The sequence below is a fragment of the Passer montanus genome, unplaced genomic scaffold, assembly GCF_014805655.1.
Source record: "Passer montanus isolate IOZ18808 unplaced genomic scaffold, ASM1480565v1 scaffold109, whole genome shotgun sequence".
NCBI classification, from domain to species: Eukaryota; Metazoa; Chordata; class Aves; order Passeriformes; family Passeridae; genus Passer; species Passer montanus.
In genome coordinates, this window is record NW_024357502.1 from 958,626 (window position 1) to 981,537 (window position 22,912).

A 22,912-nucleotide genomic window follows, 5' to 3' on the forward strand; every position below is an offset into this window, starting at 1 on the left:
CAAGCCCCGGTGTCCAGCCTGGCCTTGGACACTGCCAGGGATCCAGGGGCAGCCAGAGCAAATCTGGGAAACCTCTGCCAGGATCCCTTGGAAACACCTCAGGGTACACAGAGTGTTGGGATAGGATGGAGTTAAATAAATTTGGATGTGAAATCAGTTCCAATGGATTTAGGATGTCCAAAAGGAATGGATTTTCTCATGGCCAAAATCCATATGGGAACAGAGGGAGCTGCTTTCCTCTCTCACCTTTGTTGGGAGTGGCATCTTCTAAATAAAATTTTTACTTGATCTTTTCCCTTTCCTCCTGAGCTGCTGCTGCACCTTTCAGGATGTGGAATGGAACAGCTCAGGAAAAGGATTCCAAGGGAGCCATGTCCTGAGCAATCCCTCTGGAATGTTCTCGTGGCAGGTGTTGGTTTGGCTCCACCTGCAGAGCTTCACTTCAGGCCACAGAACGTTCACCTTTGAGCCCTGGGGTTTGTGCAGGGGCTCTCCTCACCTCACTGGAGCTGGACAAAGATGGGACAACTGGAATCTTTATCGGTGTTGGAAACAGGATTTGTGGGGCTTGAGGGATTTACTTGATTCATCAAAGAAGGGGGTTTTGGTTTGTGTTTAGAGAACACTGGTTGTAGCCACTGTTTAAAATAACAGCTCTAGGGGTTGAGGAGTTGAAGGTCAGAGCTGGGGCAGGGTTTGGGAGTGGAACAAAGAACTCCAGGGATGATCCATCCAGGCTTGTGGTGGCCATTGCATCATCCCTGGAGAACCTTCGCAATCCCAGTGAGTCATTTTCTCTGAAACTCAAAGTTCCGACCACAACCCCTGACCTCGAGGTGGGCATTCCTCAGTGGCCAGCTCCTCGCCTGCCTTGTTTGGGATCCAGGACTACCTGAGCTCTCTGATGCTCAAACCTCACGTAGGAGCAGTGGATTCAAACTTGTTTTTCTTCTTGTGGCGAAGACCAAATTTCAAAAGCCGAGAGGAGCTGAAAGGGAAGGGAAGCTGAGCTGCAGCTGGGGCAGCCAAGGATTTGGGAGCTGTGATTTGGGCTCTGATAACGCTCTCTGTGTGGCCCTGGGTGAGCTGTTAATCCAGGGGTGCCTCCCTGTGCCAAGCTGTCCAGGAGCTCCGCGCTCCCGCTGGAACCAGGCGTTTTTAACAGGCCGTTAATGTAAATAGGGAATAATTTCCAGCTTTTTATGGACGCTTTGTTCACGACCAAGGGTGGCTGCGTTCAGGGGAGATGCCCATTTTCCAGACCTCCTTCATTTCACTCCTGGGAGATGTTTCTGACTCTTCCAAAGAGGATTTTTCTTGACTCGCGGCCACGGCTGCGGTGCGCGGTGCCGCCAAGTTCAATGTTCTCCTGGATGGAATAAAAACGTGTTTATGGATTTTGATGAAACTTGGAAATTCTTGGAGTGCTGAACTTGCTGCGTTACGGGAAAAGGAATCAAGCTGTGACTCACGGAGGAGCCTGACCCTGGGGGAGAGGGTGGCCTTGGACACCAGGGCTTGGCTGAGTCAGAAAGGGTTTTTTGGTTGTCTCGGGCATGGATTTATTTTGGGAATGATCCCACGGCTGGTATCAGTTGGGGCTGTGGAGGATGAGACGTGGCCTCGATGCCCCTCTCTGAATTTTCGCTCTTTGTTCCTCTGTATATTTACATTTTTTCCTCACCAAACCATTTCCAGGGTTAAGGGTTCTCTGTCTGTTCTCACTCCAGACCGAGGTGTTTGGGCAGCTTGAAAAGCACAAGATTTTTACAGGGAAATTCACTCTAAATGAGAAGATTTCAGTGTTCACAAAATCTGAGGGTTCAGCACACTGAATCAGCCAGGGCCCAGCGGTGTCAGTTCTGTGCTCTGGGTTTGTTCCAGGTGCAGAAACAGCTCAAGGTGTAACAATGATGGTTTTCTCATCTCCAGCCCTTGAAACTCTGGCATTTCATGGAATCATGGAATGGGTTGGGATGGAAGGGACCTTAAATCCCAACCAGTGCCACCCCTGCCATGGGCAGGGACACCTCCCACTGTCCCAGGTGGATCCAACCTGGTCTTGGGCACTGCCAGGGATCCAGGGATTCTCTGGCAATTCCAGCCCAGCCCCTGCCCACCCTCCCAGCCAGCAATTCCTTGCCCAGATCCCAGCCCAATCTCCCCTTGGCCAGTGGCAGCCATTCCCTGTGTCCTGTCCCTCTGTCCCTTGTCCCCAGTCCCTCTGCAGCTCTCCTGGAGCCCCTGCAGGCCCTGCCAGGGGCTCTGAGCTCTGCCTGGAGCCTTCCCTTCTCCAGGGAACATTCCCAGCTCTGCAGGCTGGCTCCAGAGCAGAGGGGCTCCAGCCCTGCAGCAGCTCCGGGGCCTCCTCTGGGCTCTCTGCAGCAGCTCCACGTCCTCCTGCTGCTGGCCCCAGGGCTGGGGCAGCTCTGCAGCTGGGCTCTCACCTCAGGGCCACAGGGACACCATTCCCACCTTGCCTTTAGGATCAGCCCAGGGCTGAGCATGGGGGTCTGTCCTGGGCCATTCCAGCCTCATCCACAACACCCCAAATCCCTCTCCTTAGCTCATCTCCATCCCTTTTCCTCCCAGCCAGGATTTGTTGCCCTGATCTTGGGGCAGGACTTCGCACTTGTCCTTGTCCCTCATGTCCAGCCCAGTCCTGCCTGGTGTGGCAGTTCTGGGTTTAATTTCCCTTTCCTTGCTGCCTTCAGTTGTACAAATTCCTTGATCCCATGTTTTTGTCAGCTTTCTACCCTCTTTGCTTCCCCTTTTCAGGAATTTTCCTTCCCTGTCTGCTCCCTGTCTTTCTGCTTTGTTGCTGTTCCCTCTTTTATTAATGTTTATTCCCTTCATTCCCTAAAGGATTGCAGATTCAATCAGTGGAAAATAATTGCCAGGATATTCTTCAGTCTCCTGCTCTCTCCAAATGTTCAGGTACTTTGCACTGGTCACTAATTCTCTCTCCTGGAGAATAACCTGGACCTAATTCCCAATTCTTTGGCTTTCTTTGGCCTCCTGGGTTTGATTTTGTGGCACTAAACTGCGAATCTGAGGACTTACACCTCACTAACCTTTGCTGTTCTTGCAAATCAGCTTTCCAATGGAAAAACTCCCAGTTTTTCCAGTCTGGGCATTTGCAGGGGTTTGAAAAGAGGCGTTTTCCACCAAACTTCTGGAATCTGGATGTCAGAACCAAGTCCAGTCTTCCAGGTGGAGTCACACCAACATTTCCATGCTTGTACCCCTGATCTGGACAATCTGCTCGTCCAAAATGTGATTTACCTGCCACTGGATTGCAATCCAAGGGGATCTGTGATCTCCATGGCTGTGATTCCATGACCTCTCTCAGCTGTTCAAAAAACGGAGATTTTTTTTTCCAGCTCTTCGGGGGAAAAAAGAAATATTGGAATCCCTGAATGGTTTGGGTTGGAAGGGACCATAAATCCCATCTCATTCCACCATGGGCAGGGACACCTCCACTATCCCAGGGTGCTCCATCCAACCTGGCCTTCAACACATCCAAAAATTCCCCTTTTAGAGGAAGAATCCACTGGATTCTTCAAATGTTCCCCAAAAAAGAAATCAAGGATAAACTTAACCAGCCCATTATTTCTCCGTGCATCTCTTGCTTCCCATATCAGCCCCTGCACATCCTAACACCAGATTTCCCTTTGTCAGCCCGAGCTTTTCCCTTTATTCCATTTGTCATGTCCCCTTTTTCTTTTCTCCCTGTTTTTTTATGGCCTCTTTAACTCCCATCTGCGCCAGGTTTGCCTTTTAACCAGCGTGGCCGCCCCGCTCAGTTGTGGGATTGTGGCTTCTGGAGCATCTCGTTAAAATGTTCTTAAACAATTTTCAATTAGGCTTCATATTTTTCTGATTACGTTCTTTCTCCCCACTGATTTGCCTCCTAATTATTTTCAGCTTGATGGAACCGGTCCTCTTTAAGATGTGTGGATGCTGTGTTTTTGTGTGGACTATTGGTGGTGCTGGTTTATTCCTAATTTTTATATATTTATATATTTTTGCACAGTTGAAGCCATGGTTATTTGAGTTTCAGCTGTCAGAAAAGAAGTGGGAGAAAAAGTGGCTGCTGGTTGTAAAACTGAATTTTTATGAGTGGGCTCTGTCTCAGGGGGTGCTGATTTTGGGGTTTGTGGCTTTCAGGGCATGGTGGTTCTGGAACGGAGGGGTGAAGTCTCCAACCCTTTGATGTCTGGACAACCTCAGCTCCTGCTGAACTTGGTGTGGTTTGTTTGATCAGATAATTATGGGGTGGTCTGGTGCAAAGGGACCTTAAAGAGCATCTGGTTCCATGGGCAGGGGCACCTTCCACCATCCCAGGTGGATCCAAGCCCCAGTGTCCAACCTGGCCTTGGACCCTGCCAGGGATCTGGGGGCAGCCCCAGCAAATCTGGGAATCTGCGCCAGAGAGAAGAATTTCCCCTTCATATCCAATCTTAACCACAGAATCCCAGAGTCCCTGAGGTTGGAAAATCTCTCCAGGACCATCCAGTCCAAGCTGTGCCCAATCCTCACCTTGGCACTGAGTGCCACCTCCAGGAATTCCTTGGACACCTCCAGGGATGGCAAATCCCAACCTCCCTGGGCGCTTCCAAGGCCTGAGCACCCTTTCCGTGGAGGAATCTTCGCAGGTGTCCTGGTTTCCTGGGAATGAGCTGGAAAAGGGGAGGAAGGCCCAAGTTCCTGTGGAAGGTGAGGGCAGCACCACCTCAGGCTGGGCCATGTCCCACCAGGGCCACCTGGGGACCTCTGCTGTGGCCTCACAGAGCCAGGGAGCCAAACTGGGATGGCTGTTGGGGTGGAACGAGCAGGGAAGGGCCGTGTGGGAGAACCACCCGCGGGAGAAATGGATTTGTAAAGAGTTCTCAAAACTCTTGCACATCTGTGTGTAACACACGTAAGGTGTGTTGATTTAGGAAGGCCCTGGAATAGAGGTGATGTTATTGAGAGAGAGATGGAACTGGAAATAAGTTTTAACAAGTTTCAAAACGTGGCCTTGCAAAAAGATCAGATATTCTTAGAGAATTAAAACTGTGAAAGATGCATTGTAACAGGACCGGGTGGGGTAAAAATGTCGGTGATGGGCGTTAGAAGTGTTAGCAGCACTGTGTGGCAAAAACTAATAAACTAAAAAACATTTATAAGGTGTTGTAAGCAGGAAATGGGCTGGCTTCTGATGGAATGGCGTTGAGTTTTACATCTCTTGTGTCTGGACTGACGTTGGGTTTTACATCTCTTGTGTCTGGATTGACGTTGGGTTTTACATCTCTTGTGTCTGGAGTGGCGTTGGGTTTTACATCTCTTGTGTCTGGAATGGCGTTGGGTTTTACATCTCTGATGTCTCACTCTTCATTGAGACTGGTAATGGAACAGAATCTTTTAAAATACCTCTCAGTCACCCCCATCTCTGTGAAATCTGGGAGAACCCACACAGCCCCAGGAGAGACACCCAGACCTGCCGCCCACCATGAGAAGCGTCTCCTCCACCATCCCGCACACCCAGTGAGGTGTCCTGCCCCTCTCCCTGGGATTGTGCTCCCCAGGCACCTCCAGGCCGAGCTCTCCCAAAGCCCAGGGCTGTGCTGGGACGCTGGAGGGGCGGGATGATCCCTCCTTACCCCCGGGATGACCTTTCCCCACGGAGGGATGGAAGCCATCAGCGCCGACGTCGCTGCGCGGCGCTGGGGCCGCATCTGCAGCTGCTTAATGACCCCTTCACACAATGCTCTGCTCGGGGTCATCTGGTTCCAGTTTCACCAGAAACAGAAGGAAATGTTGGGAACATACTTCCCTACATCCAGTTTCACTTGTTGTGGATGCCTGGAATACTTTGGAACCCACATCTTTGGGGTTTCCAGGAGGGGGTTTGGCTGGCGAGCCCCGGCGACCATTTGAGATTTAGGTTTTTTTTGATTCCAGAAGTGCCCCGGAGGTTGCATTGTAGGGCCTTTTTCCTTATGCAAAACATAAAAGTGCTGCTTTTTTTCAAATTATAACCATATTTTTCATTAAAATCAGTTGGAGTCCCAATAAACAATCGACTCTGAAAAATTTTCCAAATGTTCTCTGCAGCACCGTTTCTATTTTTAATTATTTTTTAAAAAACTGGGGTTTTTTTTCTTAAAAAAAAACCAAACCAAACCAAAAAACACAGCTTGGCTTAGAATTTAAAGAAGCCATCTAGTAAATCATGAAAAATGCACATATATAGCTCCTTATTACAATATAATTAAAACCTACTGCACATGGAGTGTCAGAATCCCTCTGTCGCCGTGTCCGATGGCTTCTCCCGTTTGCCTTATCGTGGGAACTCCTCCTTTCTGCTCCCAACGCTTCCCAAAGCCTCTCCCAGCCTGTTTGTACATTTGTTTTATATAAATTGAGTGCTCTGATCCTATAGAGAGGGATGTGAAAAACTCTTCAAAGCAGGAGCTGCAGAAATTCCTTTATTTTCTGGGCAGAGTTTCCATCCCCATCACTCCTCGGGGTTGTCATTTTTTGATTTTATTGGGAATTTCATTGTTTTATTCTTACCTGGTGCGATCTTTATTTGCTGTCCTAAAAACTCAACCCACAACTAAGAACAGCACCCTGAGTTTTGCATCAAAAGTTGTAATTTTTGGTTTATGCAAAGCAAGTTAAGGTACCTCAGTTAAATATTTAGGGTTAAAGTTTTTTATTGTGAGCTGGCGGTTGAGGAATATTTCAGGATATTCCTGCAGTGCAGCCAAGTGTCCATGGAAAATCATCCCTTAGGGAAAGAAGCAGGTGCTGGGACAAATGGTGGTGATGGGGAACCTGTTCCTGGTGCAAAGAAAAACTGGATGAGAGGAGAAAAGGTGGAGTTTATCCATTTATCTATTTTTGTTCTGCTTTCATGTTTTCCATGGATCATTGTGGTGTCTGCTCAGCTTGGGATGAGCCAGGGAATGAGTCTGACAGATCTAACCCTGGGCAGGTGGGATGGAAGGTGAGGTGTCCAGGTTTGGGCTTCAAAGTGGAAAAAAATTAGGTTTAGAAGGGAAATTGGGAAGGAATTGCTGGCTGGGAGGGTGGGCAGGGGCTGGGCTGGAATTCCCAGAGCAGCTGGGGCTGCCCCTGGATCCCTGGCAGTGCCAAGGCCAGGTTGGACATTGGGGTTGGATCCACCTGGGGCAGTGGGAGGTGTCCCAGCCATGGCAGGGGTGGCACTGGTGGGATTTACAATCCCTTCCCACCCAACGCATTCCAGGATTCCCTGTAGGTGTTGATTGGGAGGATTTCCCTGCTGTGCCTGTGTCAGAGGCAGACCTGAGCTGGTGGAGTTGGGAATTTTGTCCTGCCTGGACCTTCCCAGAGCCCTCGGCCAGGAGCAGCCACTGCTGTGGGGGCAGAGCTCTGTCCCACCCCGTCCCACCTGGTTCAGGTCATCCCCTCTGCCAACAGAGCCATTCCAGCTCTCCTGGCACTGGCCTGGCCAGGCAGAGCGTGCCCAAGCCAAGGAATTCCTGGAGCTGGTGGCCAGCACTGGAGTCTCAGTGACATCCTGGCCATAGGAATCGCTGCCGTGCTTCCAAAGGGTGAGGGCAGAAATGGGAATTGCTGGAGTCACAGCTTGTTCTGCTCCCAGTGACCCATCCCAGCTGTTGATGGGATAAATCCATGGAATTATTTGGCTTTTCAGCTGCTGCAGGGCAGTTCTGGTGTGGGACAGGTGTGAAAACCTTTGGAAAAGTCTGTTTTCCATGGATGTTTGGGATGGGCAGTTAAGGGTGGGAGGTTCCTGCTGCGTTTTAACAAGGTTTCATTTTTCCTGAGGGACAGGGATGGCAAAGTGGGAATGTTGGGCTGAGTCCTCAGGAGGACACGACCTATTCCAAAGGAGACCAGAAACTTGGGTTTGCATCTCCTTGATTAGAAATTTTGCCTTTAATCTGCTCATTAAGCATCTGTAATTACCAACAAATACTAATTATGACTCGTGAGGGTCCAGCACAATCCATTGTGGTTCTGCTGAGGCCCAAACCCCCTTTGTTCCAGGAGAGTTTTGGGATTGGCACCAAACACTCTGCAGAGCCTCTCGCCCCTCTGAACTCCGTGCAGCTCTGCAGGAATTTCTCCTCAATTCCTGGAGTCTCCCCCTCGTTTCTGGAGGGTGTTTGGAATCGAGGTGCCACCTGCAGCTTGAGGCAGGCTGAGCTGCCGGGGCCGGGAGTGGCTGGGAGGAATTGTGCTTCTCTGTCGGGAGGACAATCGTTCCCCGTGGTGATCCCAGCGCTCGGCGTTATCTTCCCGCGGCTCTGTAAATCCTGGGAGTGTGACAGGACCTCCCACCAGGATGGCAGCAGTTCCAGAGCCGCGGCAGGGCCGTTGCTGGTGGCTCCCTCAGAAGATGAATGGTTTTCTGAAGTTTGCCTGAGCAACAGCTCAGTGACTTGTTAGGCTCCGAAGTGCCTTAAGTCCATTCCCTTTTTCCTTTCATTGTTTCCCTCTGGAGTTGCCCCTTTGCAGTGGGCAGACCTTGCCAAACTCGGGATGGAATCTCTGCTGAAAGCCCCCCAGAAGAGCAAAGCCCTGCTTTGGGAGGAACCTGGGATGACTTTTCTGGTGAGATTGGGATCTCTTTCAGCACATCCTCACTCCTTGAGCCGAGTCCTTAATCGTGCCTGGCTGGGGAGCCTGAGGAATTTGGTAGGAACATCGTGGATGCTCCGAACCCTTTCACATTTTTACTGTTGACTTCTGTAGGGAACGAGCATCCATCAAGGGGACAAGGATTTGTCATTGTTCCCCGAAAAAAGGGCAGTGGCATTGTTAAAGCCCAATGGGAACCCTTTGGAACAAGGAGCCTCCAGGGAGAAATGCAAATTTATATTGAGTTTTAGGACAGACATTGCCCAGAAGTCCCTTTTAAATCAGAAGATGGAAAGATTGTTTTATCTTTGGTAACTCTTTCCAGAGGACCTACAAAGCCGAGGCCATGAGCCGCAGCTTTTGGGGTGAGGAGCTGCAGTCACTTGTTTTCCGGGACTTCGTGGTGGGGCTGGGAGTTGATCCCAAGGCGTGGGCACGGGGCCCCTTTGGTCAGTGGGATTGGCCATTTGGAGTGGCAGTTGCCACCTTTTCTGGAGGGAAGAAGGGATGAAAGGAGTTTTATGTGGCTATTGAGGAGGTTTATTGATCCCAGATATGGTGGCTCCAGGATTGTGGGAAAACAGGCTCCCTTTATGGCAGGAGTAAATTGTGGGGGATTGCTTCACTGGTCAGCCCATGAAGGGCTGGCTTGGGGCATGGGAATGGTTTTGGTCATGGATCAGATCAAATCCCCCCTGCTGGGCCCCTTCTCCTGCTTCCAGATCTGTTCTCAATACAGACCACAGGAGTTGTTTACCAGAGTCTGCCGTGCCTTGCGTTAAACTGCCCCGTGGGGTCCCAGTATCCCATCAAGCTCCATCCCAGTTTGCCCACAGGCAGGCAAACTGCAGCCCTGAAACTTCCCAGTCGGGAGGTCAGGAGCAGGGATTGCTGTATCCTCACAAATGGGGGCAGATTTTATGGCAGGGCCTGTTGTGAGGGACGAGGGCTGAGGGCTCGGCCAGCAGGAAAGTTGATTTAAATGAGATATAAAGAATAACTTCCTCAAAACGAGGGTGGTAAATCCCTGGCACAGCTGCCCAGAGAGGGGTGGATGCCCCATCCCTGGAAACATTCCAGGCCAGGTTGGACAGGATGTGATTCAGTGGAAGATATCCCTGCCCATGGCAAGGTTTGGACTAAAGGACATTCATAGGTCCCTTCCAGACCAGCCCAGTTTGGGATTCTATGAAATAAGGAATTTTTTCCAAATTTTCTCAAGGCTGTCTTCTCCAGAGTGTGATATTCCAACATCTAACTGGCCATTTTGACCATGTTTTTTAGAGCTTCTGCATTCCTGGGATAACCGTGGTGTTTGACCATTCCTCCTGGAGCTGCTGTGTGTGGGATGTGGAGGAATCCCATCTCTCCTTCCTCAACACACCTGTTGAGATATTTCTTCTACTCAGCATTTAGGTCTTTCCCAATTTTTATTTGCCTTCCAGTCCCAAATTCCCTTGTCTCCAGAGATGTTGTCACATCCTCAGTGTGGCTTTTCTGTCCCTCCTGATGGAAGCCCTGATCTTTCCTCTCCTTCCCCTGGTGGCCTCTTTGTCCTCCTGAGCTCCAGCTCCATTCCTGGCTGTCCCCACAGCCTCCCATGCCCTGGTGGTGGCTGAGCTGTGATTCACTTCTGCACCACTCCACATTCCCACTTTTCCCCCTCTCCAGGTCTCTCCGTTCCCTTAGGCCCGGCCTAAGCCCTGCTCAGGGAATTGCTCCTCAAGCCAGGCTGTTGGTGGTGCCCTCAGGATTGTTCACTGATCCCTTCCCTCAGCAGCCCCTGCTGAGCACCAGGACCCTCAGTTTTCCTTCTGTTCCACATTTCCCAGTCTGGAATTTGAATTTCCTCCCCCTGTGAGGAGGGCAGCCAGCTTCCTTCCACTCCTTGTGGTGTCACATCCCAGGGTTATTTTTAAACCTGGATTTGCTCCAGCTCATGGCTCCAGGCTGGGCAGGAACTGCCATGGAGGGGCAGGAATCCTGTCTTGTGTCCCAAGGGATGCTTGGAAGAAGGCTTGGGAACAGCCTTCCATGCCCCTTGGGAATGATGAGGGGACAGTGTCCTTGCACAGGCTCTTCTTCCTCTTGGGAATCTTTTTCTTGGGAATCTTCTTCTGAATCTTCAGAATCTTCTTTGGAATCTTCTTGGGATTCATCTTCTTCTTTTTCTTGGGATTCATCATCTTCTTCATCATCTTCTTCTTCGGAATCTTCGGAATCTTCTTCTTTGAAATCTTCTTCTTCTTCAGAATCTTCTTCTTTGGAGCCTTCTTTTTCTGCTTTGGAATTGTCTTTTTCTTCTTTGAAAGCTTCTATTTTGGAATCTTCTTATTTTTCTCCTGTTGCTTCTACTTCTTAGCAATTTTCTTCTTTTTGATCTTGACTTTGCCAGTTGCAAGCATATTCTCCTGTGTTTTCTTTTCCAGGATAGGGAGTTGCAGGAGCTTTTTGGTGGGATCTCTGTAGGATCCCATCCCTCTCTGGTGTTACTCCTCTCGGCTCACAAAAATAACATTTTGGGATCTTCCTGCAGTGAGGGTGAGCTTCAAACCTCTCCTTGGAAAGGGAGCTATCCATGAAACCCTGGGGGTGGAATCCTCTTTCCAGGAAGTGGTTGCCTTAAACACCAAAAAGAGCCATTGGGAAGAGGAGTTTCCTTTCACATCTTTGGGGTGAAGGTCTCTTTGTAAAGATTTTGAGGAAACTTTTCTTCCCTGACATGAAACTCTTGGGAACAGACTGAGGAGGGGTTTCTAAAATCAGGGAAGGGATCCATGGGAATGGACAAATGGAATGGTTGGAGGATTTTATTGTCAGGGCTAAAGATACGAGAGAGAAGGAAAATCCTGGGCTGTGGAGTGCTGAGGAGAACTTTTTTAGTCTTTGGAAAAATATGGGATCTTTTTAGAGGAGCAGGGATTTGTTTCTTCTCTCCCTCACAGGGAACAATTCCTAATTCCCAAGATCCCATCCATTCCTGCCCTTGGCCAGTGGCAGCCATTCCCTGTGTCCTGTCCCTCTGTCCCTTGTCCCCAGTCCCTCTGCAGCTCTCCTGGAGCCCCTGCAGGCCCTGCCAGGGGCTCTGAGCTCTGCCTGGAGCCTTCCCTTCTCCAGGGAACATTCCCAGCTCTGCAGCCTGGCTCCAGAGCAGAGGGGCTCCAGAATCCTGGAATGGTTTGGGTTGGAAGGGACCCTAAATCCCATCTCATTCCCACCCCATCCATGTTCAGGGACACCTCCCACTGTCCCAGAGTGCTCCAAGGTCTATCCAGGCCTTGATAAAGTCCTTGAAATCTACAGAATTCCACGAGCTCCTCTTTTCCCACTCTCCCAACATTTAACTGGACCCATCCTTTCCCGGAGGCACAACAAGAGCCAGAGCCTGGTTTCCAGTGTGCACTTGGAAAGTCCATTATTCCCCACATCCCATGGTTTTCCCCTAAATCCAGGATCCAAAATGCTCCCCAAGCCTCATATTCCAACTTGGGGCAGAAAGAGCCGGCCGAGAATCCCCCTGATCATTTTGGGCCAGCTCCTGTGGCACGGTGGGGCTTTATAAAGTGTTTTTGAAAGGATGGCTGGAAAAGGGAAAGGTCCCAGACGTTTTCCTGCTGCTCCCTCGGCGTTCCGGGCTGAGCAGGACCTCAATTAGCGGGGCAGTAACGAGGCAGTGTCTGCGCTTGGCCCGAGCCGGAGCCTTGCACTTCATCATTCCTAACTCATTGCAGTAGCTCCACAAAGTCCTCACAAATCTTCGGGGCCGAGCAAGAAATTAGGAGCACATTTTTTTGGTGTTTCCTCGCATGGCAGCTGTGCTGGGAGCTCCTTATTTTTCATTAGTGTCAGACTCGGCAGCTCCAGGAGCTCTCAGGCTCCGGGCTTGGGACGGGGGCATCATCCACGGCCAAGTTTTCCTGAATATCCCTCTGGGACTGTGGAAAAACCTGAGGTTCCACTCACAGAGCAGGGGAAAAGGGATTTATGAACCCTGCAGGACAAAGCTCTTGAGGTTCCCAACCTTTTGAAGCACCCGAGCGCCCATCACCTTAAAGCAGGAGGGATTTGGGAGCAGGGAATGAGGCTGGAATGTGGAGCCAGCCCTGAAATGAGCTCCGAGGCTTTGGGATGAAATCCTGGTTAATATTTCTTCAGTGCTTTCTCTTGAAGCATCTCCAAAGCGTTTGAAGAACATTATTAAGACTTTGGGAGAAGGGAGGATCTCTCTTTTCCACTCCACTTGGAAAGGGAAGAAAAAGGCAGCTTGGAATTTATTTGGAGGATGAGGAGGCTCCAGGTCCTTGAAGATTTTTCTGATTATTTGCAGAAGCAAATCATTGGGGTTGTTCTGGCTGGGGATCTCTCAGTCACTGTGCTGGGGGAAAACAAAGGACATTTTTAGGTGGGATTCATCCCTGCATCCATTCCTGGGAGCTCTGGGCAATTCCAGCAGTGCTGCACGTGGGTTGGGATGAGGCAGGAAGGAGTTTTTGGGGTTGCCTTGAGTTTTCTTCTGTTACTTTCTTACTCAGCTGCCACGTGATTTCCTAAAATAATCCAAATTCAGGGTTCTGAGGTGAACAGGGAACAAATACACCAGTAAAATCCCCAGAAGTTGGGAGAACTCTTCCCTCTCCCAATAAGGAATGAAATTTGGGATGCTGAATGTAGGATTTCAGTGGAGCTCAGGTTTTTGATTCCCTTTGATCCCAGCTGTGACCAGAAGCTTGGGGGCTGTTCCTGCCCTTGGGAGCCGTGGGTGGAGCTCACACATGGGCAGGTGAATGCTGGTTTTTCCCTTTTTCCCCCTTTTTCCCCATTTTCTGCAATCAGTGCCATCTCTGCCCCCTGTCCCATCCCACAGGGTTCCTCTGTCCCTGCTGCAGGCCAGGTTGTGCTGCAGTGAGGAGCAATTCCCAGGAGGAATCTGGGACATCCACGATGTCCAGGTCAGCCAGGAGCTGTGGATGGAGCTGCTCCAGAGCCTCTGCTCCGGACACATCCCTGTCCCTGCAGTGCTGTGGGACACCAAAGGCAGCTGGGATTTCGCTGGAAAGAATTCCACTGAAGCTGATGGAAAACCACTGGGGTTGGGTGTGCTGACTTTGACTGACCTTGTTCTTTATCTCACCTGTTCCTGGGGATCCAAAGGTGTCCCAGAATCCCAGAATGGATTGGGATGGAAGGAACCTTAAAAACCATAAATTCCACCCCATCCATGGCAGGGACAGCTCCCACTGTCCCAGGTGGATCCAACCTGGCCTTGGGCACTGCCAGGGATCCAGGGATTCTCTGGGAATTCCAGCCCAGCCCCTGCCCACCCTCCCAGCCAGCAATTCCTTGCCCAGATCCCAGCCCAATCTCCCCTTGGCCAGTGGCAGCCATTCCCTGTGTCCTGTCCCTCTGTCCCTTGTCCCCAGTCCCTCTGCAGCTCTCCTGGAGCCCCTGCAGGCCCTGCCAGGGGCTCTGAGCTCTGCCTGGAGCCTTCCCTTCTCCAGGGAACATTCCCAGCTCTGCAGGCTGGCTCCAGAGCAGAGGGGCTCCAGCCCTGCAGCAGCTCCGGGGCCTCCTCTGGGCTCTCTGCAGCAGCTCCACGTCCTCCTGCTGTTGGCCCCAGGGCTGGGGCAGCTCTGCAGCTGGGCTCTCACCTCGGGGCCACAGGGACACCATTCCCACCTTTCCTTTGGGATCAGCCCAGGGCTGAGCAGGGGGCTCTGCCCTGGGCCATTCCAGCCTCACCCACAACATCCCAAATCCCTCTCCCAGGGCTGCTCTGTCCTGGGCCATTCCAGCCTCACCCACAACATCCCAAATCCCTCTCCCAGGGCTGCTCTGTCCTGGGCCATTCCAGCCTCACCCACAACATCCCAAATCCCTCTCCCAGGGCTGCTCCCAGTCCCTTCCTTCTCCTCCCAGCCAGGATTTGTGCTGGGATTGCCCTGACCCAGGTGCAGCCCCAGCCCCTGGCCTGCCTGAACCTCGTGGCCTTTTGCTTGCCCACCTCTGAGGGTTTCATGTTCTGCTCCCAAACCTTTTCCCACCTGGATTTATCTCCCCTCTGTTCCCTTGGATCAAGGCAGTGCTGGAGCCTCTGAGCTCTTTGGGGGGTCACGTTCACACCTTGTGAAAAGCAGGTGCAGCCCCATTAACTCCAGATGGAGGCAGAGCACTCAAAACCCTTTGGAATTTTGTCCTTCAGCTTCCCTCCCCAACCTCTCCACAGGGAGAGAAGAATTCGCTGTAGAAAATGGATTTTTTCCCCCCCTGTTGCAGTAGCAGGTGGAGCTGGTCACCTGGAAAAGGGGATGGCTCCACAAAGCTGCTCATTCCTGAGGGCTGCCCAGGGATGCCACACGTGTGGCACTCGTGGGGACTCTGGGAAGACCTCCCAGCTCCACTTTTCCCTTTTTAAAAGGCCCATAAATGAAAATTGGAAAGGGCTGGAGGGGAGGTGTGAGATTTTTCCGGGTTTTTTTTATTTGCAGAGTTACGTTTTTTATCCTTAATAGATTTATAATACGCAGCTCCCTTGATTTGTTTCCATAAAATTAACCAGTAAATTTCAAATGGAAAAAGCCCCTAATAGGAACCACCTTGGCCAAGGCTGAAACGTGGCTGTGTTCAGGAGAGGTGGACCAGGGCATTTTTCCCTCTGCCAGGTTTTCTCCTGGAGTGCCACATGTTGGAGGGATATAAAACTTTTACTAACGAGAACTTGGAGGAATTCTGACTTTCTAATTGCTCTTTTTAATTTTTTTTTTCCTGGTACAAGCTGCTGTTTATTTTGGGCTCTTAAAAGCTGGGGTTGTAATTTGGAAGTCTGGGAGTTTCAAACCTGGGGCAAGGAGGGGTGGGAAGGATCCAGACTGGTGGCCAGGGAAGGGCTGGGGTTGCTCTGCTGATTCTTCTTGGAATTTGCATCCTGTGAACCCTGTCCTTGGCGCTGGGGTTGGGATCATTTGGATTTTATTCTTTTTAATATTTTAAAGTTATTTTTGAGGCAGGATTTTGTTGCATCCACAGAATAAGGCGTGGCTGTTCCTGCTGGGAGCCTCCCTGGCGTGTTGGGATGAAGGATTTTGGCCACAGGTGGGACTGGAGGGTCCTGGAGGACTTTTCCAACCTTATTGATTGTGGGATTCTGGGATCTACCTAAATCCTGAGTTATTGCTGGTTGGGATGTTCGTCAAATGGTTTAGGTGGGAAGGGACCTTCAATCCCATCCAGGGACACCCCTTCCCACTAATCCCAGTTGGATCCAGCCTGGCCTGGGCACTGCCAGGGATCCAGGGGCAGCCCCAGCTGCTCTGGGAATTCCAGCCCAGCCCCTGCCCACCCTCCCAGCCAGCAATTCCTTGCCCAGATCCCAGCCCAATCTCCCCTTGGCCAGTGGCAGCCATTCCCTGTGTCCTGTCCCCGTCCCTTGTCCCCAGTCCCTCTGCAGCTCTCCTGGAGCCCCTGCAGGGACTCTGAGGATTCTCTGGAATTTTCTCCATGTGGAACAGTTTGTGTTGGAAGGGACCTGAAAGCCCATCCCATTCCAACCCCAACACCTTCCCCTATCCCAGGATGCTCCAAGCCCCATCCAGCCTTTCCTTGGACACTCCCAGGGCAGCGCAAATGGGAATTGTTTGGGATCCATTGGGGATCCAGGGCAGCACAGACAGGAATTGTTGGGGATCCAGGGCAGCACAGACAGGAATTGGGGATCCAGGGCAGCACACACAGGAATTGGGGATCCAGGGCAGCACAGACAGGAATTGTTGGGGATCCAGGGCAGCACAAACAGGAATTGGGGACCCAGGGCAGCACAGACAGGAATTGGGGATCCAGGGCAGCACAAATGGGAATTGTTGGGGATCCAGGGCAGCACAAATGGGAATTGTTGGGGTCCTGCTGCCACAGCAGTGCCTTGTTCCACCCAGGGAATACAGAATTGTGAGAACCATGGAATTGGGCCTGGATTAAATCCTCTTTGTACACGATGCTCTTCCCTCAGTGTCCGTAGAGGGAGATCCAGGCTCTGTCCCTTGGAGTTTTCCTTGAGCTGAGGATGGTCCTGGCTGGGCTGAGCTCAGGCCGAGCCTGGTTAAGCTGAGCCTGGGACCCTCCTGTGTGGCTGAGACAGAGGGAAAGAAAAGGAAAATCAAACCCTTGCAGGGCTTTTTTTATGGCTAAAAAAGCTCTTTGTAGTTTCCCCAGACGCCTTTAGAGGGCAGATCACGTCCAGGGAATAACGGATTTGGGAGGTGCTCGATATTCCTGGTGGTGGATTCCTAAGGTTGGAGCACTCCGAACATGGAGAGATTTTCTTTTTTTTTTAAAGCATAATTTGAATTCTGCAATAACTTGTGGTGCTTTCAGGGGTGACCATGAAGTGAATTTACAGCAGTGAGATGAGATCAGGTTTTGATTTATTGCTGCGGACTTAAAATCTTTTTAGGCTCAGTCCTAAAAATTGTGGTGTGAGTGAAATATTAGTGATGGATGCAGGGAGAAAAATCCTGGGAACATACTGTGGGAGAGGAGAATTATGTAATGTGTTGACTAAGTTCATTTTTATGTTAAAAAAGACCACAAAAAGTGGTTTCAGTTGGGAGAGTTGGTTTTGGAGAGCAGTGCTGAGTGCTGAATGTATAATTTCATTTTTCTCTGCTGTAATCTCTTCTCTAAATCCCCAACCCTCACACCCCAGTGCTTAGGAAAAAAAATGTATTTATCAACAGAATATTTCACATTATCAGAGGGATCTTTGTGAAGTGAAGTCAGGAAAATGAAATTGAAGCTCTTCTGTAAAGTTGAAACTTTTCATATTGGGATTAAATATTCCTTACAGTCACCGTGCTGGGGGAGGCAGGGCCAGGCTAATTCTGTGATTAATTAAAACCAGCACTAACCAAATAATGTTCTGCTTTCTTCTGCTGCTCCCTGAAGCTCAGGGATCCTGGGGAAGATGATTATTCCTGAAAAAGCCATTTTGTTCTCCCCCAGCTGAGCCGCTCTTTGTGGCTCAGCCCCGTTGGCAGCTGCTTTGTGGGTTTCTCATCAAAAAAACCAGAGGGGTTATTCCCAAACAGAATGAAAAGGGCTTTGTTCCAATAAGGATTTATCCATTTTTTTTTAAATAGTGTTTTTTACATCTCCTGAAGGTGGAGGTGCTGCTGCTCCTGGGATGTGCAGGATGCCTGGGGGGGTCCTTTGGGTTTTGGAGTTCTTTGGGTTTTGGGGTTCTTTGGGTTTTAGGGTTCCTCCTTTCACTGTGATCCTTGCCCAGATTCCTCCTGAAGTTTTGATGGAAAAGGGAAAAAGGACTGGCAGGATCCACTGGGGCTGTGCACAGCATTTGGCTCTGTCCCACACAGCACCCCTGTCTGCAGGCTGGACAGACAGGGAGGGACAGATGGACACAGGGATGAGGGATGGGCTGGGGGTCACTCCCAGAGAGCTGGGACAGAACCTCAGCAACTTCAGCGGGGCTGGACTGGGCAATCCCAGCACAAATCCTGGCTGGGAGGAGAAGGAAGGGACTGGGAGCAGCCCTGGGAGAGGGATCTGGGATGTTGTGGGTGAGGCTGGAATGGCCCAGCTCAGAGCCCCCTGCTCAGCCCGGGGCTGGTCCCAAAGGCAAGGTGGGAATGGTGTCCCTGTGGCCCTGAGGTGAGAGCCCAGCTGCAGAGCTGCCCCAGCCCTGGGGCCAACAGCAGGAGGACGTGGAGCTGCTGCAGAGAGCCCAGAGGAGGCCCCGGAGCTGCTGCAGGGCTGGAGCCCCTCTGCTCTGGAGCCAGCCTGCAGAGCTGGGAATGTTCCCTGGAGAAGGGAAGGCTCCAGGCAGAGCTCAGAGCCCCTGGCAGGGCCTGCAGGGGCTCCAGAATCCCCAGTTTTGTAATTCTGCAATTCTCTGGTTGAATGTCCTTAAGTCAAAGCCTGAGTTTGTCCCTTTAGCTCCCCACTCTCCTCTCCAGCTTAATTCCTTTTTCCTCTGTTTTTCTTTCCTGAGGAAACAAAGCCTTTTGCCTGGATTTCTCCTTTTTAACAGTTTCACTGGGGGAAAAAAACCCAACCCCAAACCCTGTTCCCTGTGCCATGCCTTGCTTGTCAGGGAGCATGTTGGAACAAAGCCTGGCTTGGAAAACAATCCCAATTCCCTGAAAGAGCTCCCAAAGCCACGCCCTGCACGCTTGGGTGCTCCTGAGTCATTCCAGACCCTCTCACCTGTGACCAGTTTTGGTTGTGATTCCTCTGCTGCTCCCTCTCTTACTCAGGGCTTTGGTTGGGTCCCAATTAAGAGTGAGGAGAGGTGAAAGGGACGTGTGGGAGTTTCCAGTGGAGCTTTAAGTCATGGCTGTGCCTCCTTGGGCAGAGTTGAACCAGCCCGGGGTCACAGCAGCAGCTCCCAGGCTGGGGGATTTCATCCAGGGGTGCTCCTGGCTGGAAAAGGAATTTTAAATGCTTGGTAGAAGCGAATCAAAGAGTCTCGGTTCCATCTCACTTGAGATAAATTGTAAACCATTTTGGTGCCCAAGAGCTTGGGCTGCTGGAGCAGGGCCCTGAGCTGTGGAGTTGTGAGGCCGAGGAGTTTCATGTGTTTGAAATTCCCTGCGGAACACCCATCCTCCTCCTCCTCCTCCTGCTGCCACTGCCTTAGGTGCCCTGAGCTCATTCTCGGCTCCTCCACTGCGTGTAAATGTGATAAATAAACTCTGTAATCGCAGCACTGAGCTGCCTTTGAAGCTGCCCGCAGATCTGGATCCCACAGAAGTGTAAATCAACACTTGGGCCATGAAGGGCTTCTTAAAAAGTGGCTTTTTTTTGCACAGCTGACCAGGAGGCTGTGGTTGCCCAAGGCTTTTTATCAGTCCTTGTGTGATAAATTTCTCCTTGGAAGGGAGAGTCTGGATCCTTCCCTTCTCCCAGTGCTGGGATCACCAAAACAGCTGAGGTTTAATGGGTTTTGTGTGAAAAAGTGAATTAACCCAGTTACTGAATGAACTCCAGGGAGGTAAATATGGCTGAGCTCATCCCATGGGTTTAATCCCACCCATGGCAGGGACCCCTGCCACTGTCCCAGGTGGATCCAAGCCCCAGGGTCCAACCGGGCCTTGGGCACTGCCAGGGATCCAGGGGCAGCCACAGCTGCTCTGGGAATTCCAGCCCAGCCCCTGCCCACCCTCCCAGCCAGCAATTCCTTACCCAGATCCCAGCCCAATCTCCCCTTGGCCAGTGGCAGCCATTCCCTGTGTCCTGTCCCTCTGTCCCTTGTCCCCAGTCCCTCTGCAGCTCTCCTGGAGCCCCTGCAGGCCCTGCCAGGGGCTCTGAGCTCTGCCTGGAGCCTTCCCTTCTCCAGGGAACATTCCCAGCTCTACCAGAGCAGAGGGGCTCCAGAATCCTAGAATGGGTTGTGGAGGAAAGGACTTCAAATCCCATCTAATTCCAACCCCAACACCTTCTCCTGTCCCAGGGTGCTCCAAGCCCCAGTGTCCAGCCTGGCCCTGGGCACTTCCAGGGGTCCAGGGCAGCACAAACAGGAATTATTGGGAATCTGGTGGGGTCCTGGTGCCACAGCACTGCCCTTGTTCTGGCCAGGGAATATGGAACTGCAAAATCTGTGGAATTAGACCTGGATTAAATCCAGGTTGGGAAAAGGAGCAGGGGATGAGGGTAAATCATGGGGTGAGAGCAAAGCAAAGGGGGAATTGTATTTTCCTCATCACACACTCGATGCCAAAAACTTGTATTTGAGGAAAATTGATGTTTAGGAATATCAGACCCAGGGTGGATTTCAGCTCTGGATGGGCTGAGGTGGAAGAGACTTTTTAGGGAATGAGGAGTGGGGGGCTTTGAGGCTGAGTCTGTGCACTGCGGAGAACAAACCCATCCAGTGCTGCATTTCCAAACTCCTTTTACTTAATGACCTGGAATGGAGTTCAAAAAAACCCTCCCATTGTTGGGCCTCGTTTCCTGAGCCCAGGGAGAACTTTGTCAGCCAAACCTCCAACAAATTGTCTGCTCTGATAACAAGTTAGCACCGGGAACGGGAGAGGCCGAGCCCCTCCTCGTCCCGACAGCGGCAAACTCAAAGCAGGAGCTGCGGCCGTGTGTTGAGTTTACACCTTGCAATAATAATCCCTGCTTTTATCTGATCCCAGGGGGATTTTATAACTTTGGAATGGCTCTCTGGCAGGGCTCCAGCCCTACTGTCATTTTTTATTAACGTTCTTTTTTTTTCCTACCCCTGTAGCCAGTCGGCTTTGCTGCTTTTTTTTTTTATTCACCCTTCTTTTTTTCTTGAAGATTGCTTAAGGGATATGTATCCCATTCCTAGGGATATTGGGAAATGATATTTGAAAATTCGGTGTCTCAGCCCATTAGAGGGTTCTGTAAAACCATCGCAGCAGGAACTAATCAAAACTACCCAAGCCAGCCTTTAAATCATCGCTCCCTTTAAATCACCAGCCCCTTCTCCCCGGGCCTTATCTCGTGTCTCATCAGGAAAAACCTAATTAGGTTCTCTCAAAAGTAAATATTGGTGGGTGGAGGTGAGGGGAGGTGAGACTCGAGTGTTTGCGAAGGGGTGCGGAAAACAAGGCAAAGTTACAAAAATAACAATATTTGAGTTCTAAAGGAGCTCCTTCCTCCTGGAGGTGGTGGAACAGCTTTTCCTTAGGGTGCCTCTGGAGGCAAAGCCTGGAGGAGTCCCTGGCCTGCTCTGGGAATGATCCTGTGTCTTTGGGAATGATCCCATGGCACTGAGAATGATCCTGTGGCACTGGGAATGACTCCATGGTGTTGGGAATGATCCTTTGGCATTGAGAATGACTCCATGGAATTGGGAATGATCCCGTGTCTTTGGGAATGATCCTATGGCATTTGGAATGATCCCATGGCACTGGGAATGACTCCATGGCATTGGGACTGATCCCATGGCATTGAGAATGATCCCCTGGAACTGGGAATGACTCCATGGCATTGGGACTGATCCCATGGCATTGAGAATGATCCTGTGGCACTGGGAATGATCCCATGGTGTTGGAAATGATCCTGTGGCATTGGGAATGACGCCATAGAGCTGGGATTGACTTCATGGCACTGGAACTGATCCCAGTCCATGGCATTGAGAAAGATCCCATGGCACTGGGAATGACTCCATGGAGTTGGGGATGATCACATATTGTTTGGAATGGTCCCATGGCAATGGGAATGCCTCCATGGCATTGGGAATGACTCCATGGAGTTGGGAATGAACCCATGGCATTGGGAATGATCCCATAGTGTTGGGAATGTTCCCATGGCACTGGGAATGCCTCCATGGAAGTGGGAATGATCTCATGGCAGTGGGAGTGATGCCATGGCACTGGGAATGATTGCATGGCACTGGGAATGCCTCCATGGCATTGGGAATGACTTCATGGAGCTGGGAATGATTCCATGGAGTTGGGAATGCCTCCATGGCATTGGGGTGCAGGTTTGTTGCTGGGGTCACTCGATCTGGAGGAGCTGAGTTGCTTTGAAAAACCCAATTCTGAAAAATTCAACTACAAAAAACTCAGCTCCAGCTTGGTTGGGTTGGGTTGGATCCGCTTGGTTGTGAGGGGTGGGAAGGTGGAGTTGCTGTTTGCAAGCTTGTGGGAATTTTTGGGGATGGATCCTGGAATGCTGAGGGAAGTCCTTCCTGTTGAGGGCTTTGAATCCCAGGATGGTTTGGGTTGGAAGGGCCCTTAAAAATCATTGAATCCCATTCCTGCCATGGCAGGGACACCTTTCATTATCCCAGGTTGCTCCAAGCCTGACCTTGGACACTTGCAGGGATGAGGAGTCCACACCTCTCTGGGAATTTGTATTTAGGGTTTGAAGAGAAACCCCCAAAGCTGCATCCTGCAGGGTCAATCCGTGGGTGAAGGGAGGTGCAGGAGGCAGGAGTTACTTCATCAAATAATCCCAGGATAGTTTGGGTGGGAAGGGACCTTAAATCCCATCCCGTTCCACCCCTGCCATGGGCAGGGACACCTCCCGCTGTCCCAGGTCTCCTAAAAGTCTTCTGGACTGCCTGATGACAGCCTCAGTCCACAAACATGGCTCACTGACCTGGGCCTGGCCCTGGAGGGGGAAAGGTGCCTTTGCTTGTCCCACCAGCCTGCTGGATAGAGGATTCCCGTCAGGAGCTGGGAATTGTGCCCTGATGGAGTGATGGGGGTGCTCCTGGTCTCCCAGGCTGCTGTGGATGCTGTGCTTGGAGCGAACTTCTCCTCCACAATCCCAACACTTTGTGTTTGAG

General features: G+C 51.0%; 1 protein-coding gene across 6 annotated transcripts in view; it reads left to right on the forward strand.

Annotated features, from left to right (window-relative positions):
* The window catches only part of EXOC6B (exocyst complex component 6B), a 299,883-nt gene that overhangs the window by 109,359 nt on the left and 167,612 nt on the right, over nt 1-22,912 (forward strand). For 3 of the 6 annotated variants that reach the window (XM_039723879.1, XM_039723889.1, XM_039723924.1), the window contains exon 7: nt 2,866-2,937. The exons of the other annotated variants lie outside the window; for them this stretch is intronic. In XM_039723879.1, coding sequence (XP_039579813.1) covers nt 2,866-2,937 — 72 coding nt within the window. The remainder of the gene's footprint in view (nt 1-2,865; nt 2,938-22,912) is intronic. 6 annotated transcript variants of the gene reach the window in all.